A 16,426-nucleotide genomic window follows, 5' to 3' on the forward strand; every position below is an offset into this window, starting at 1 on the left:
TTCTATTCTAGGCTTTTAAAGCCTCGAAAATAAAAGAGTTAAGATACATATTGAAGACATTATGATGCTCCCATTTTGCTTAATACAAGAGTGAGTAATTAAACAGGTATTTTTTTTAATTGTGTACCTTTTCAAGCCAACAAAAAAAACCTACATCTTTCACTTTTTTTCTATTTGATCCAAAATAAGGTCCCGATTCAAACAAAGCAAATATACTTACAGAACTAGCATCAACATCACTGTGGATGGCAACCGTCTTAATGCCCATCTTCTTGCAAGTTTTAATAACCTATATTAAAGTACATTAATGTTACCTATTAATAGTAATTCATATTTAAAGGGATTTAATAATAATAAAATTCACAGAGTAAAATGGAAAATAAGATTAAAATTCCACTCACCCTACATGCAATTTCTCCTCTATTAGCAACAAGAATTTTATCAAAAGTCTAAAAAGAGAAAAAACACATAAGAAATTGTTACTCTTGCTTTGGGACCAGAAAACACCAAGCTTTTCCACAATTACCATTGGGCATGATCCTAATAAACATTACTTCCTACAGTAGTATTAAATACTATACATATGTTCATTTACAACCAGGCTGCTACTAAACTCATCTGGTAGTATCTGGCGTTATAATTATCCTCTTAAAGCATCAATTGACTAGGTTAGATAATTCATAAGGGGACTAGGTTAGATAATTCATAAGGGGACTAAATTCTCTTGCCAAAAGATAATCTTCAAATGATATTTCAGAATACTAAGAAACTTTAGAAGAAATTGCTTGAGAATTTACTTGATTATTTTCTAAATTCAGGGAAATTCTAAGTGTTATGTTTATCAAAGGGAAGTCTGATATAATTTATATGCTATCTCTTTGGGATTGGGCCACAGCATTAAATGATACTTTTGATAAATGAGAACAGATACTATTTATGCTTATTTCCAAAGATTCCCAGACAAAGCAGGTTATGCTATTTGAGTACAATGTTAAGTTTGAATAACCACCAAATTTTTAAACAGCTGAGGCCATATAATAGAAAGAGAAGTTCCATTCTGTGTGGGGCTAGAGACCTAATTTCTAAGCCCAGCTTTGCCATTAATGATCTGTTTGACTCTAAGCAAATCAATCTCTGTAAATTGAAATCTCTTGACTTCCACATATATAAATTGATAACATTCTAATGGGAAACTATTTAACAAGGTTCTCTCCCTACTCTAAAAGTGTACAGGCTAATCCTTTTAAAGAAATGCACACAAACAATTATAAGTAATTTGGATGCAACACATTTTAATACACAACGACTGCTAGGTTAGTGAATTGTTGCACATTAAATGGAACTATTTTTTTAAGCTTTAGTTATATTTCTAAAAGAAAAGTTATATATAATCTTAATAGTACTCATATACTGGGCTTCCCTGGTGGCGCAGTGGTTGAGAGTCCGCCTGCCGATGCAGGGGACACGGGTTCGTGCCCCGGTCCAGGAAGATCCCACATGCCGCAGAGCGGCTGGGCCCCGTGAGCCATGACCGCTGAGCCTGCGCGTCCGGAGCCTGTGCTCCACAGCGGGAGGGGCCGCAACGGTGAGAGGCCCGCGTACCGCAAAAAAAAAACAAAAGTACTCATATAACTTAAAGCTATATTTTAACCCAACAGGTAATCACAGAATCTCAGAACTGGAATAGGCCTTTAAAGTCTTGATTTAACCTTTATATCACACATGGCTTATTCCACCAAACTGAGACAAGCCTCGACCTTAAAACTGGTAAATTCCTAATTTGATAGAATCCTAAGTCATTCAGAGCCCTGAGCAGATGGGCCCTTAAAATATCCTAATCTCACCTCAGGGGTGAGGCTATAAAATCATCTGCCTTTCTATTCTCATCTGCTCATGGTAAATTCCTGTTAAACAATAAGCATATTCTAAGAAAACAGATGTTCATACTTCCTTGAGCTGCATTTTAAAATGTGAATTTTTATTAAGTATTAAACAGACTACATCTGATAAAAGCAGCACAAACACTGGAAGTTACACATTAAGCAACTGTTGCAGCAAATATAACAAATTATTGACATCATAATATTACACGGAGTACAAATTCCACCCTAATCCCTATCCAAGAAGCAGAATAATGGTTATGAGCCAGTCTGGAGCCAAACTGTCCAGGTTGGAATCCTAACACTACCACATGTTCTTCTGTGGACAAGTCATCCTCCTGAACCCTCATTTCCTGGTATGTAAAATGAGAGTAAGAATAGCACCTGCCACAAGAGGTTGTGGGAATATTAACACCCTTAAAGTGTTTAGAGTAGTGCCTAGCACATAATATATACTCAGTAGGCGTTAGCTAGTGCATTGTTATTCACTCGTTTGGGCCACAAACCAGATTACAAACTCAGGACTGTGATTCCAACAGGGATAAATCTGTACCAAAATGATCACTGCACCTCACACATTTCTATTCATCTCTGTTCAGGGCTTGTGATAGTTAGTTTTATGTGCAACCTGATCGGTCCACACGGTGTTCAGATTAAACGTTTTTTCTGCGGTGTCTGTGGGCGTGTTTCTAGATGAGACTAACGAATCAGTGGACTCAGTAAAGCAGACAGCCCTCCCCAGTGTGGGTGGGCATCATCCAGTCTACTGAGGGCCTGACAGACTAAAAAGTGGAGGAAGGGAGGATTAGTTCTGCCTGCCGGATTGAGCTGGAACACTGGTCTTCTCCTAGCCTTGGACTGGGACTTACACCATCAGCCCCCCTGGTTCCCAGACCTCTGAACCTGGACTAGAATTTCAGTACCAGCTTTCCTGGGTCTCCAGCTCGCCACAGCAGATTGTGGTGGGACTTCTCAGCCTCCATAATTATGTGAGCCAGTAAAAAAAATCTCCTTATGTCTCCTACTGGTTTTGTTTCTCTGAAGAACCCTGACTAATATAGGACTATTAATGGATTACCAATTAGTACACAAGCTCAATAAAGCTAGTATCAATTAATCTTCCATACCTAAGATTTTCTTTTAACTAAATAACAGATGAATGTGGTTCAGAATTTAGAAGGTACACAAGGGGACACACTGTAGGGACACCTAGGCCCTTGCCCCAAAGGCAACTACTACTAGTTTCCTGAATATTCTTCCAGGTAGGCTATGCATATAAAAGAATATATATACAAATAATTTTTTTAATTAGCCTTTTTTTTGGCTGTGCCATGCTCCATGCAGGATCTTAGTTCCCAGAACCAGGGATCAAACCCGCGCCTCCTGCAGTGGAAGCGTGGAGTCTTAACCACTGGAACACCAGGGAAGTCCCCATACAAGTAAATTTTTTTTTTTTTTTTTTTTTTTTTAACGGTACGCGGGCCTCTCACTGTTGTGGCCTCTCCTGTTGCGGAGCACAGGCTCCGGATGCGCAGGCTCAGCGGCCATGGCTCACGGGCCCAGCCGCTCCGCGGCATGTGGGATCTTCCCGGACCGGGGTACGAACCCGCGTCCCCTGCATTGCCAGGCAGACTCTAAACCACTGCGCCACCAGGGAAGCCCCATACAAGTAAATTTAAACCAACTTTTTGGGGGGGAGAGCCGCACCATGTGGCTTGTGAGATCTTAGTTCCCAGACCAGGGACTGAACCTGGGCCACTGGCAATAAGAGCACAGAGTTTTAACCACTGGACCGCCAGGGAATTCCCTAAACCAATCTCTCCCTCTACATCAACAATTACAGGTGAACAGCAAGTGCATTCGATCAAGTGCATTCGATAACTACAATATGGCACAATCACAACAAAATGTGTTAAGCGCTACAACACGGCTGTGTTAAGTGCAGCGAAGGGAGAGAGTGAACAGCATGTGTTAAGGCAGTGACGTTGAAAGCAGACGGTAGCACTGAAAAACTACAAGTAATTTTTAAGAGAGCTCAAGCACAAAACAAGTATGCGGGCACTGTGGCAAATAAAGCTGGGTTAAAAAGGCTGGATTAAGAAAGGACCTTCGTTCATTTCATCTCATTCATGTCATTTAAAGACCTGGGACTTTATCCTGTATCTGGAGAGCCGTATACAAGACACTCCGAAGATACTCTAAGGGGAAAATCAAGAACAACAACTTCAAGCCAGGAACCTGAATCCTTGAAGCCAGGGGGCTTTCAGGTACCATGAGAGATAAAGAACTTTTGCAGAAACTGTTTGTTTTTTTAATTTTTTATTTTTACACAATTTTTAAAGGTTACTTTCCATTTACAGTTGTTACAAAATATTGGCTATATTCCGTGTTGTACAATACATCCTTGAGCCTGTTGGGTACTGAGGTAAACTACTGGGTACTGAGGTACCCAATGGTCTGTACCTCCCACTGCTGCACCCCTATGTTGCCCCCAGCACAGGTACCACTACTTTGTTCTCTGTATCTGTGACTCTGCTTATTTTACGTTATATTCACTAGTTTGTTGTATCTTTTAGATTCCAATATAAGTGATATTATAGTATTTGTCTTTCTGTCTGACATTTCACTCAGCAAAATGCCCTCCAAGTCCATCCATGTTGCTGCAAATGGTCAATTTTCATTCCTTTTTATGGCTGAGTAGTATTCCATTGTGTACATATACCACATCTTCTTTATCCATTCATCTGGTGATGGACACTTAGGTTGTTTCCATGTCTTGACAACTGTAAATAATGCTGCTATGAACACTGGGGTGTGTAGCAACTGTTTTATACCTGTGCTATTGCTGTCATGGGGTAAAAAACACACTGGAAGTTTCATGAGAATTTTTTTAACTTATTTTCTTTTAATCCGTTCTCTCTCTACCCCTCCTTCCTTTTTTCCCTTCCCTATGTTTAGATCATAGCTGGCATCTAAAACCAGCAAGGACACTTCTCTCCATTCAGGGACCAAGAGAAAGGCTGAGCTGGCCTGTTCCACTGGGTATCTGGAGGAATGATGGCAGAGCTCTAGATCCCGAGTCACTCACCAAGCACTTCCGAGAAGGAGTACAGCACAGTGGGTAAACCCACCAGCTCAGGAGAAAGACAGTCTTGCGTTTACACCCAGCTTACACTTACTATTGTGGGTTTTAAGCTTCCGTTTCCAAATGTACAAAACTGAATGAACAAAACAGTTAAGGATAATATTAAGCAGCTGACGTTACCTATATGCCAGGTACTGTGGGAAATCCCTTCTGCGTACTACCTCATTTAATCCTCGTAAGAGTCCTATGAGGTCAGTTTTGATAAAATCCCAATTTTAAAATGAGAAAATTGAGGCTTGATGAAGCATAATCACTTGCCTAAGTCACCAGCAAAGTTAACTAGCAGTAAAGGCAGAGTTCACACCTGGGTATTTGTGTCAAAACACACCATGATATGACATAACCAGAGTATAATGGTGCAAGTTTTAAACACTATATTATCAATGCCAGGACTTCCCTGGGATCCAGTGGTTAAGACTCCGCGCTTCCAATGCAGGGGGCACAGGTTCGATCCCTGGTCGGGGAACTAAGATCCCTCATGCCTTGTGGCACAGCCAAAACATAAAAAATAATAAAATAAAATAAAATACATTAAAGTTAATTTCACCTGTTTCTTTTTTTTTTTTTTTCGGTACGCGGGCCTCTCACTGTTGTGGCCTCTCCCGTTGCGGAGCACAGGCTCCGGATGCGCAGGCTCAGCGGCCATGGCTCATGGGCCCAGCCGCTCCACGGCATGTGGGATCTTCCCAGACAGGGGCACGAACCCGTGTCCCCTGCATCGGCAGGCGCACTCTCAACCACTGCGCCACCAGGGAAGCCCTCACCTGTTTCTTTTTAATGTGGCTATTAGAAAACATAAAGTTACATATGCCCTACAATTGTGTCCACAATATATTTCTTTTGAACTGCAGTGATATACACCCTTTTTTCCCCGAGCCTCCAGATTCTTTTGAGTAGTTTTGCATATGTCAACCGACAAGTTAGAAGACTATTTCATTCTCAGATAATCATTCATATTAGTTCTACTTTAATGACATTCAACTTGAACCATCTCATCTTAACCAAAACTCTTCTTCTGCCTTCTTTGATGCCTTTATTGTCACCAAATCATGTTTTACCTCCAATCACCACTTCTAGTTCCTTTATCTCTCCTCTTACAAGCCTCAAACATTATCATGTATCAAGATTTTAACTGGAATTTCCCTGTCCCAAAATTTACAATACCCATAATTGCCTTCATTCAAAATGAATCTTACAAATATTAAGTAAATGAAAAAAAAAACCCAATAGTTTAATCAAAATCTCTCAACTGCCTAGTCTCAGAAAGAATGTTGTATTAGTGATCCTGCTGAAAACAAGGGAAACACATTGTAAATTTATTCGATTTGTGGTATAGGTAAAAATACAAAATTTAAAGACTCAGGTTGTGGCCCACAATGAAAAAAGGAACAAAGACTGAGCACTTATAAAACCTATGATGTAGAGCAATAAATAATTACACAGCATCAATAAAATTTAATATGCCCAGTGAACATAACGTGGAGACAACAAAGTAAAACCATTATAACTTAACTGTTAAAAGTATTTTTTAAATACTTACTTTTTCATTAGAATCATATCCCACTGAACAGAGACTACGAGACACCACTAAATGCTGTCTTGAATAATGTGGAACATGCTATCAAAAGAAAAAAAAGAAAGTGAAATAAACTACAGATACTTGAATGAACTTTATTTTTCAAGTTCATTCATTTTCAAGTTTATTTTCAAGTAAATATTTTTCAGGGTAATTCTTCCAGTATGCTTCTAGCTACAGTGTTTCATCAATCAATATATGTAGTTCTAAGCAACATACCATAACTATAGAAGGTAAATCATAACTAGACACATCCCCTTGGCACACATGAGGAAACCAAAGGCATCAAAACAATCTCCAGAAAAGTATAATAAGAGCCAATGGGTCAAGTAAAATTAGAAGAAAGGTCTTTCTGATCATGCAGACTGATATGGCAGGATCAGAATGTCACATACCATGCAGAACTTTATACAACATAAAACAAGTGACTTGGCATTCAAAGAGCTTCAATTTTAACAGCGGCCAGAAAATAACAAAATATTATTTTTTATTTGCTAATGTCTTAAACATGATTTCTTATTTTACTTATTCTGGTAAAAACGTGGTTTGGCAAATAAAAATGAAAAGATAATACTAATAATCAAGTTCACTTCTAATTCATTACCATAAATGTTTGTGGAAAAAGTATATCTTGGGGGCTTCCCTGGTGGCGCAGTGGTTGAGAGTCCGCCTGCCGATACAGGGGACACGGGTTCGTGCCCCGGTCTGGGAAGATCCCACATGCCGTGGAGCGGCTGGGCCCGTGAGCCACTGCCGCTGAGCCTGTGCATCCGGACCCTGTGCGTCCAGAGCCTGTGCTCCGCAACGGGAGAGGCCACAACAGTGAGAGGCCCGCGTACCGCAAAAAAAAAAAAGTATATCTTAAGCCTTTAAAACATTAAGAATAATCACTAATAAAGGTTATAGCCAAAGTTTAAGAAAATAATTTAGCCAGTAGTCACTGATGAAGGTAGACCAAGAAAAAAAAAGGCGGTGGGGGACTTCCCTGGTGGTCCAGTGGTTAAGAATCTACCTGTCAATGCAGGGGACACAGGTTTGATTCCTGGTCCGGGAAGATCCCACGTGCTGAGGGGCACCGTGCGCCACAACTACTGAGCCTGTGCTCTAGAGCCCGTGAGCCGCAACTACTGAGCCCATGTGCTGCGACTACTGAAACCGCACGCCTAGAGCCCATGCTCCGCACAAAGAGAAGCCACCGCAATGAGAAGCCCACACATCTCAAGGAAGAGTAGCCCCAGCTCGCTGCAACTAAAGACCCCGCAAGCAGCAACCAAGATCCAGCGCAGCCAAAAAAAAGGGGGGTGGGTGGACAGGGGCAAAAGGCAACAGGTACTACGTCGGAGAATTTTCTAATATCATAACTCAAATACGAAGCAAAAAATTTTTATAACATTTTAAAATGAAAAAGATGTATAGTTATTTTTTAGAAATATATAGCCCCAAATTACAAAATGTAATCTTTATGCAAAAGTAAATGCAGTAGATACGAAAGATACACTTTACAAAACAAAACCTACATTACCAAGTAAAAAGGAATGATGATGAACAATGAACTGAGAATGGGAAAATTGACTTTATTACTGTGTCTCTTTCACAGAACAAAACTCACTCTCATAGTCATGCAAGCATCCCTGTGAGTTCAAGAGTATTAGTCCCAATTTTAAAAATGAGAAAACTGAGTCTCAAGAATTTTAAGTTTTCAAGTCACAAGGGCTAGGCTGCAAGAGTAACAAGATTTAAGCACAGATCTATTAAAAGCATTCTGAAGTTTTTTATTTTGAGATAATACAAATAGTGGCACTTCCCACATTAACAATAACATCTGTGCAAAGATATGATTTGGGGTAAAAAACAATCTACCAAGGGGGTCTCACCACTCCTATGTGTTCAAATAAAAATTCAGTCTTCCACTGCCCTCAGCAGAGTAGCTATAATCTGCGAACTTTACTCTCATATCAAACTTAATAGGACAAATATAATACTCCCTCCCCTAAAAATCATATCTTGTGTTTACAGCCTCAGCCAATGCAGAAAGCAAACTCTAAATATCAAGAAAAGCAAAACCTACCTGGGAATTTCTCACATTTATTCCGCTGCAAGGTAGCGCTAGGATATTTACACAAGAAAGTAAATAGCATACCAGCTTCCTATCAATTTTATAAAATGAAACAAAACAGTTTACAGTTTTACAAATTTTTTCTAATATCATAAGGCACATAATGTTCTGTTGTAGGAACATGTCAACATATCCTTTTACAAAAGGCAAAATCATACATGTGTCTTTAGTCACTAACAAATAAAGGGCGTAACTGATTCCTGATGGCAAAAACCAAATGTGAGTCTTCCAGAGACAAAACACAATCTGGGGTAGACATTTTAGGTATTCTAATTAGCTTTGGAGAGAGAGAATAAACAGCGATGTTTATGTCTGGGGAAGGGAACACGTCCCAGAATACCGCCTGGAAAAGAACTCTGGGAGAAGAAACCAAGGAACCTGAGTTCTAACCCTAGCTCAGCTGACATTATTTCTAGGACTTGAGCAAACCACTTTAACTCCTCCACCCTCTACTGAGAAATGAAAGCTCAGATGAGTTTTCTCTAAGGTCCCTACTAACCTACACCACTATTATTCAAAAAACAAGAGCTTAGTACAGAGATTCTAACATGTGCAAGCATCGGACAATTATGAAGAATATGCAGTTAATCCAAACTGAACATGTGGGCCAAGAGGATGGTGACACGGATCTCACTGCTGAACTGGTCCGAGAGCAACAAACGCTGAGCTATTCGGTGGAAATAGAGCTAATTTCAGAGATTTGAATAAATATGAATTAAGTTTCTAGAATACCTTTGGGAATAAAAACCTCAGGACTCTATCTCATCAGATGGTCTCATGAAAAATGGACTAAGCTAAACTTGGTCCCAACAGAACAGTTTCTAACCTAGAACAATTCAAGCTCTGAGAAATGTCTGGGTCAGCTGACTCAATGTAATACACATTTACTTTCAGGAAACTACCAATAACATAAAACTCAAAAATGTCTATACCACACAGTTCTTAAAACTAAATTAACTCTTACAAATTACACCTGACCAAAATGTAGAAGAACTAGCACTACACCTAACTGATCAAATTGGGGTTTTTTAAATCTTTTTATTACTATTTTTAAATAGTTGGTTCTGAAGATCTAACAGATTATATTTTACCACCATTATCAAAAAAAGAAAGCATACAGCTTGTACACATATGAATTTGTGATAATGTGGCCCCAAAATTAAAAAAACATAGATGCCCCTAGTTAGCCAAGAAACTAGAAGTAGAAACGGTACGAGCAATCAGAACAAACTACTGAGGGAAAACAAGAGTTTGGGCCATTCCCATAGCAAGTCCAAACTGGTTTGCAGTCAGCCCCACAACGGCTCTCTTGTGTTCCTGTTTACTCCTGGCAGACCTTCATGGAAGTTCAAAGTTATAAAGAACACAAGTCAAAAATCAGATAATTTTGTAGAGCTACAACATAATTTTTTTTTTTAATACAAAGGACAAGTTAGTAGAACTCTGCTAATTTGGACCTCTACATAGCATTTTTAATGTTATTTTTCTTAAGCATATAAAAAACTGGCTACAAGCTCAGTCCAAAATTCTTTTAAGATACTTCCTAGAACAAGTGTGTTCAAAGGAGAAACTTTAATCAACTCTATTTATAAAGACTATTTAGCCTATGACAGCCAAAAGGAGAAAGGTCAGTGTATGCAAAATGACTTCCCAATAATGTACTGCATTGGTTCTCTTCTGCAAGAATAAAGATTTCCAATATTTTCCACACTTAGAAAAGAAATGCCAGCTAACAATGTGGCACGTGGGAAGTAGCACGACCTTCAGAGCCACAAGACCTGGATCAACTCTTAGCTCCACTGCTTCACAGGTATGAAACATTGAGCACATAATTTCTCTGGACTCCAGCTTCCATCTATAAAATGTACTAGATGACACCTCCCTTGCTTTCCTACAGGGCTGTTGGAAAAAAAAAAAAATCAAGCCTTTATAAATGGTAAAGCGCCAAGAAAATGGAAGATATTACACAAAAACTAAATCCAATTATGCAGCTGTAGCTTTCTTTCTCAAAATTATACCAGGCCAGGGATTCCCTGGTGGCACAGCAGTTAAGAATCCGCCTGCCAATGCAGGGGACACGGGTTCAAGCCCTGGTCCAGGAGGATCCCACATGCCGTGGAGCAACTAAGCCCGTGCGCCACAACTACTGAGCCTGTGCTCTAGAGCCCGCGAGCCACAACTACTGAAGCCCACGCGCCTAGAGCCAATGTGAAGCCCACACACTGCAACGAAGAATAGCCCCCGCTCACCGCAACTACAGAAAGCCCACAGGCAGCAATGAAGACCCAACGCAGCCATAAAAAAACAAACAAACAAATAAATGAATAAATAAAACCAGGCCATTTCGGAGTTCCCATAAAAGTAATAATATAAGAGCTGTGATCTAGACTCAGATTCAGACCCCGGTTCAAATGCTGGCTCTGACATTTCTTAAACATAATTTTCCTCACATATAAACTGGGCATAAAAACTACTTATCTAGGACATAAGGCTGCCATGAGGATTAAATGAGAATGTGTAAAATGCCTAGCACAGTTTTGCATATGTTGAAGTAAGCATACAATAACTGTTAACCAAAAAAAGGGGTACAGCTTGTACACAAACTGTTCACATGCCTTCCGGCCACTGCCAACAAGGACTGCCCTTTTCTAACTAGGAGACCACCTACTTTCACATTCTGGATGTGGCCTCAGGTGGCAGCCCAAACTGGTAAATCCACTAGACTCATGTTTAAAGAAGAACTTAAACACTAATCCTGCCAAACCAAAAGTATTCCTCTTAACATAACCACAGCGGCATTCAGGTGTATAATACTAAAACAATTCTGTTGACAGGTTAATTCATTATCAGGATGCATGCTATTGGGGTTGGCCAAAAAGTTCATTCGGGTTTTACTATGTTACAGAAAACCCCGAACAAACTTATTGGCCAACCAATGCTTCAAAGAAACCATCCTCAAAATTGTGGATTAATGGAGCCATAACATGCTCTTACCAAGTAAAAGTAAATATTTGATAGTGCTTCACCTTCAAAACTTCCAGGCGAAGGTCCTCTCTTTCACATTTCACGACACAGAGCTGGGACGCACCAGCCAAATATTTCTTTCAGCATTTTAACAGAACCACAGTGACCAGAAAAAAAACCCTTTAAAAACACTGCCGGAAGTCAGGCTTTTTCACTTAAGCACAGCTTTTCCTTCACAGACATTGACTATTTAGCCTTCAGGACCTCACTTGCCATCCCAATCTTCAACTGTCTGCCAAGACCTTCTGTTACAAGCTAGGCTGAATACGTAACATTTGAGAGAGATGATCAAATCTCAAGACTCATGTCAATTACTTCTCAATAAAACTGGGGGAATAAAACTCAAGATTCTCCAGCTCTGCCTCCATAGTAAAAGCTGGAACACCAGAGAACTATATACATCAACTTTAAAACTTCCTCATTCCACTACAGCTCCCCAACCAGGCCATTCCTCCCACCCCACCTGTAGCAGATGTTGGTGTACATCCAGAACCTGTTCACCAGGCGGTGAAGGCCCCCAGTTGGTGTACTCTGGATGTACTCTGTACATGTATCCTACTCATGGCTCACACCTGCTCCCTAGTTTGCCCCATTTGCCTCACCTAGACAGGAGTTCTCCATCAAGCCTGGGAGCTACATCCCTCCCAGCCCACAGCCAATGACTGACTCACACAGGGTTCAAAAGGCTGCCCCCGCCCCTCATCTCAAGGTGGGTCCAATTTAGTATTGCAATCTGTGCTTTAGTGCTGGCTGTCCAATATGGCAGCCACTAGCCACAGGCAGCTTCTGAGCACTTGAAATATGCCAGTCCAAATTCCAATGTGCTCCAAGTGTATAATACACACCAGATTTGAAGACTTAATACCAAAAACAAACAACCAAAAAAACCTTGTTAATTTTTTACATTAACATATTGAGATATTTTAAATATACTGGGTTAAATAAAGTACATTAATATTTAACCTTTTAAAAAAATTTTTAATGTGCTAGAAAATATTAAATTACATTTGCAGCTCACATTTTATGTTTATTGCACAGGGCTGAACTAGAACAGTGCTTCTCAAACCTAACTGTGCATCAGTATCACCTGGAGAAGGGCTTGTTAAAACAGATGGCTGGGCTCTAACCCCAGATTTTCAAACTTGGCAGGTCTAGGGTAGAGCTAGAAGATGTGCATTCCTAGCAAGTACCCAGGTAATGCTGCTGTCGCTGCTGTCGCCGCTGGCTGGAGTCCCCTGCTTTGAGAACCACTGCTCCAGGGCTCCCCTGTGGGATGAAACTGAATCTAGTTTCCATCTGGAGCCCCTTCCTTGCTTAGATTCTTTTCCCCTGCTCTAGCCTGCTTTCTTCATTCTTCTCAACTACTACCACCTGCACAAAATCCCTCTTCAGGCTCTGCTTCTAGGAAACCTAACCATCCCACTGCCATAGAACTGTTCTTACACACTATAACTTTCACTAAGTGCCAGATTAATAGCAACCAATGAGATGTAAACTATCACTGCATCTTTTGTAAAACAGTAGCAAAAGAGAAAAACTAAGACTCGGTGCAGCCAAATAAATAAATAAATATTTTTTTAAAAAGAAAGAAAACAGAAATAGACAAGATGCAGGCTCTGCCAACACATTAAAAGGAAGAAACTGGGTAAGAAAAATCAGTTTATATGTTGTACAATAAGTGTACAGCAGTAAACAGAGTAACAACTTCCTTCTCTCTCAGCCTCTCCACACTAAAATATGTCAGTGTAATAATCCCTCCCAACTCCAACATGAATGGTTTCCCATAAAACCAAGCACGGCCTACAGCAAGGCCCAGCATGGTCTGACTCCTACCTACCTCCCCAGCACCATCTAATCTCAATACCAGAGCCTCAGTAGGCTTTTCTCAGTTCTCCTACCTTGTCATGCCCTCTGGCCCAGGACTTTTGTACGTGCTGCTCTCTCACATATAACGTTCACCTCTTTCTTCTCTCTTTGCCTAGAAAAAAGTCACTTTGTCCTTCAAAACTTGTTTCAATTTTCACTTCCAAAGGAAAACTCCCTTACCTTAGGCATGGTTTGAGCAAGTCACATAAAACTGTGCCTCAATTTCTTCATCTGTAAATGGGGATTATATGGCTGTTGTGAGGATTGAATAAATTAATTCAAGTAGAGCGCCAGAACAGTATCTAGGACACAAAGCTCAAAATCTAGACTTGGTCAAATCCCTCCATTTTATTTTCTTCTATACAGCACTAGGACCTCTCCCCTAATAGCATTTTACACTTGTCTGTCTCCTTAACAGACTAAAATTTCTAAAAGAGAAATTATATTCATTTCATAGAGATGGAACACAGGAAGTAGAGAAAGACTTGCTGGAAAAAAAAAAAAAAAAAACAGCTGAAAGGAAGAAGTGGAGGCCCAAAGAGATGACTTATTTAATATACCAAACTTCATCTGTGTGACTCCAAGCCCATGCCTTCCCACCACACCATGCTGCCTCCTACACATCAATAAATGCATTCAGAGTTTTGCAACTGCAAGTGATGTGGCCAAAAAAGATTAAAAGATGAAAGAACACTAAAGATTAAGAAACAATAAATTGTGTGCCCACAGAAACTTCGGGTTTTTTGAGAGTGGGCATTCTAAAGCTGACACTAAGCTAATGCACCTGCAGACTTACTTTCACTTCCATGTTCAGCTGTAGCTGAACATTTCTCACCTGGGACTAAGCTCCCTCCTCTTTAAGAGTAGGATGCGCCAAATCATCTCTAACGTGTCTTCCAATTCTAAAAGTTAAATGACAATAAATCAAGTTACGTGCCTGTTATTTTAAAAGGAAGATAACATATGGTTTTCAGAGAAACCTTTACTTTAAATAATTTGTTCAAGTGACTTAAACTCTGTTAATAAAGTAAGTTAGGTAGTCTTCGTTTAGAAATTACAAGAGACTCCATGTTGAAGAGAAAAAGTGTTAAGAGCCACACACAAACACTCCAACATATAAGTCAAGGCTACCACCATGAAAACCCTAGAACATACAGTGCAGAGATGTGTTTAGAAGAGCACAAACATCAGGCTAACCACTACAGAGAAGAGAAAAACTCACAAGATGCATATACAGTATATAATATGATATAATACAATTAAAATAGGCTCTCAACTCAAGCAAAGGTAGTAGCAATCCTGACATCTTATGATACTTTAAAAGGTGAGACAAACTCAAAACCCTAACTCTACTTGAGCAATTTAGTGTCCCTTCAAAGCAGGAAGGAGGCAAGAGAAAATGGAAACGATAAGGACCCTTAAAAATACACCTGGAAAGCTCAAGACAAGCCAAAACCTCATGGCCCAAGAGCGGGAGCACGGGAAATGCACGTACATTACAACCAGGTGGCTGTCAGCCGCTCCCGAGAAAGCAGAAAACTCACGCCTACAGGCTCCTTGGGCCGCTCGGCCCTCCATGATACTCCGAGTAACAGCTGGGGCGAAGGACGCCGGCTCTGCCCCGCTCCAAGGCGAACTCCGGAGGGAGAGGGAGTTAGGGGCGCGGTCCGACGCGGAACCCGGCGCCGAATGTCGCCCGGACACCTACGGAGCGCTCTACGCAGCACTAGCCACCGCCTGGCGGTGCGGGGCTGGGAGCCCAATGAGGCCCAGGCCCACGGGGAGTCCCGGCGCTCCTCACCTTCAGGGTCCATAGCGCCGCGCTCCGCAACAGTGGCTGCGGCCACCGCCGTCCACGCCGTCCTGCTGTGACCAGCGCTGCCTCCCCGACCCAAAGCCCCGCCATTGTTGCCCCTGCAGACCGGAGCTCCGCTGACCTCTCACCCCGCGGAAGGAGTCGGAGAAAGGGAGCGCCTAGAATTCGGCCAATCACGAGCCTGGGATCCGTGGCCCCGCCCCTTACTGCGGGAAGGGAGGGACCGGGAGCGGGACTCGCCCAACCGCGGGAGCCGGGAGCCTGGATGCTGGGCAAGCGCGTGCTGGGCCGCGGGGGAGGCTGGCCGAGCGGCCCGCCAGGAGCCAGCTTGGGGCTGCCGGCGCGACACTATCCCGGCAATGAGCGAGGCAGGGAGGACACGCGTGTGTTCTGGCGGCGGTTGATCCGCGCCTGCTTGGGGTAAAGCCCGTATTGCGCCAGCTTCCACTTAGCAACCCTACACGCAGTGGCCCAGCGAACGTCAGTGAGGTAACTCCGCCCCTTGACCACCCCTCAGCCCAGGGCCACTCTACAGTCTCGAGTGTCCTAAGTTCCAGGCAGGTACCCAAACTAAGATCCTGTAAGTTTGAAGGCGTAAGTTGCAAAGCGCCAAACCAAGGTAAGGTTTTGGACAAATGTGGTAACATAGAAAACGCTCTAGGTCTAGAAATCAGAGATCCCAGCTCAAGCCCTACCTCTTCTGCATATACTAACATCTGCGTGTCAGAGGGATTAGCCATAACCAAAGTCAGTTTCTGTTGCTTTCAAGTCGGCACGCTTATTAATACAACTACTAAGGGCTAGACCTTGTTAGATGCCTCAAATTTTGTCTCTTTTAATCTTTACAAGAACCCTATTGGCCTATACATTTCCCATTTTAAGAAACTGAATTTATAGAGAGGAAAAGCCACTCAGCTAGTAAGTAGTGAAACTAGGGTTTGAACCCAGGTCTGGCTGTCTTCAGGGACTGGACTTTTGTTTTATTATGGACAGTTTTTAACAG

The 16,426-nt window shown here is 41.5% G+C and overlaps 1 protein-coding gene across 3 annotated transcripts in view; it reads right to left on the reverse strand.

Moving 5' to 3' along the window:
• The window catches only part of PCCA (propionyl-CoA carboxylase subunit alpha), a 352,118-nt gene extending 336,558 nt beyond the window's left edge, over positions 1-15,560 (reverse strand). Inside the window, exons 1-4 of one of the 3 annotated variants that reach the window (XM_022576840.3) lie at positions 15,409-15,558; positions 6,566-6,643; positions 402-449; positions 221-289 (exon numbers count right to left, since the gene is read on the reverse strand). In XM_022576840.3, coding sequence (XP_022432548.1) covers positions 221-289; positions 402-449; positions 6,566-6,643; positions 15,409-15,513 — 300 coding nt within the window. In that variant the 5' untranslated portion in view covers positions 15,514-15,558. Of the gene's footprint in view, positions 1-220; positions 290-401; positions 450-6,565; positions 6,644-15,408 lie in introns of all 3 variants that reach the window. The other 2 variants (XM_089899400.1, XM_089899401.1) reach the window with 2 other exon arrangements.
• Between the last annotated feature and the right edge of the window lie 866 nt (positions 15,561-16,426).

The sequence above is a fragment of the Delphinapterus leucas genome, chromosome 18 (assembly GCF_059928025.1).
Source record: "Delphinapterus leucas isolate spDelLeu-1000000601 "Yukka" chromosome 18, BTC_Dleu_Yukka2, whole genome shotgun sequence".
NCBI classification, from domain to species: Eukaryota; Metazoa; Chordata; class Mammalia; order Artiodactyla; family Monodontidae; genus Delphinapterus; species Delphinapterus leucas.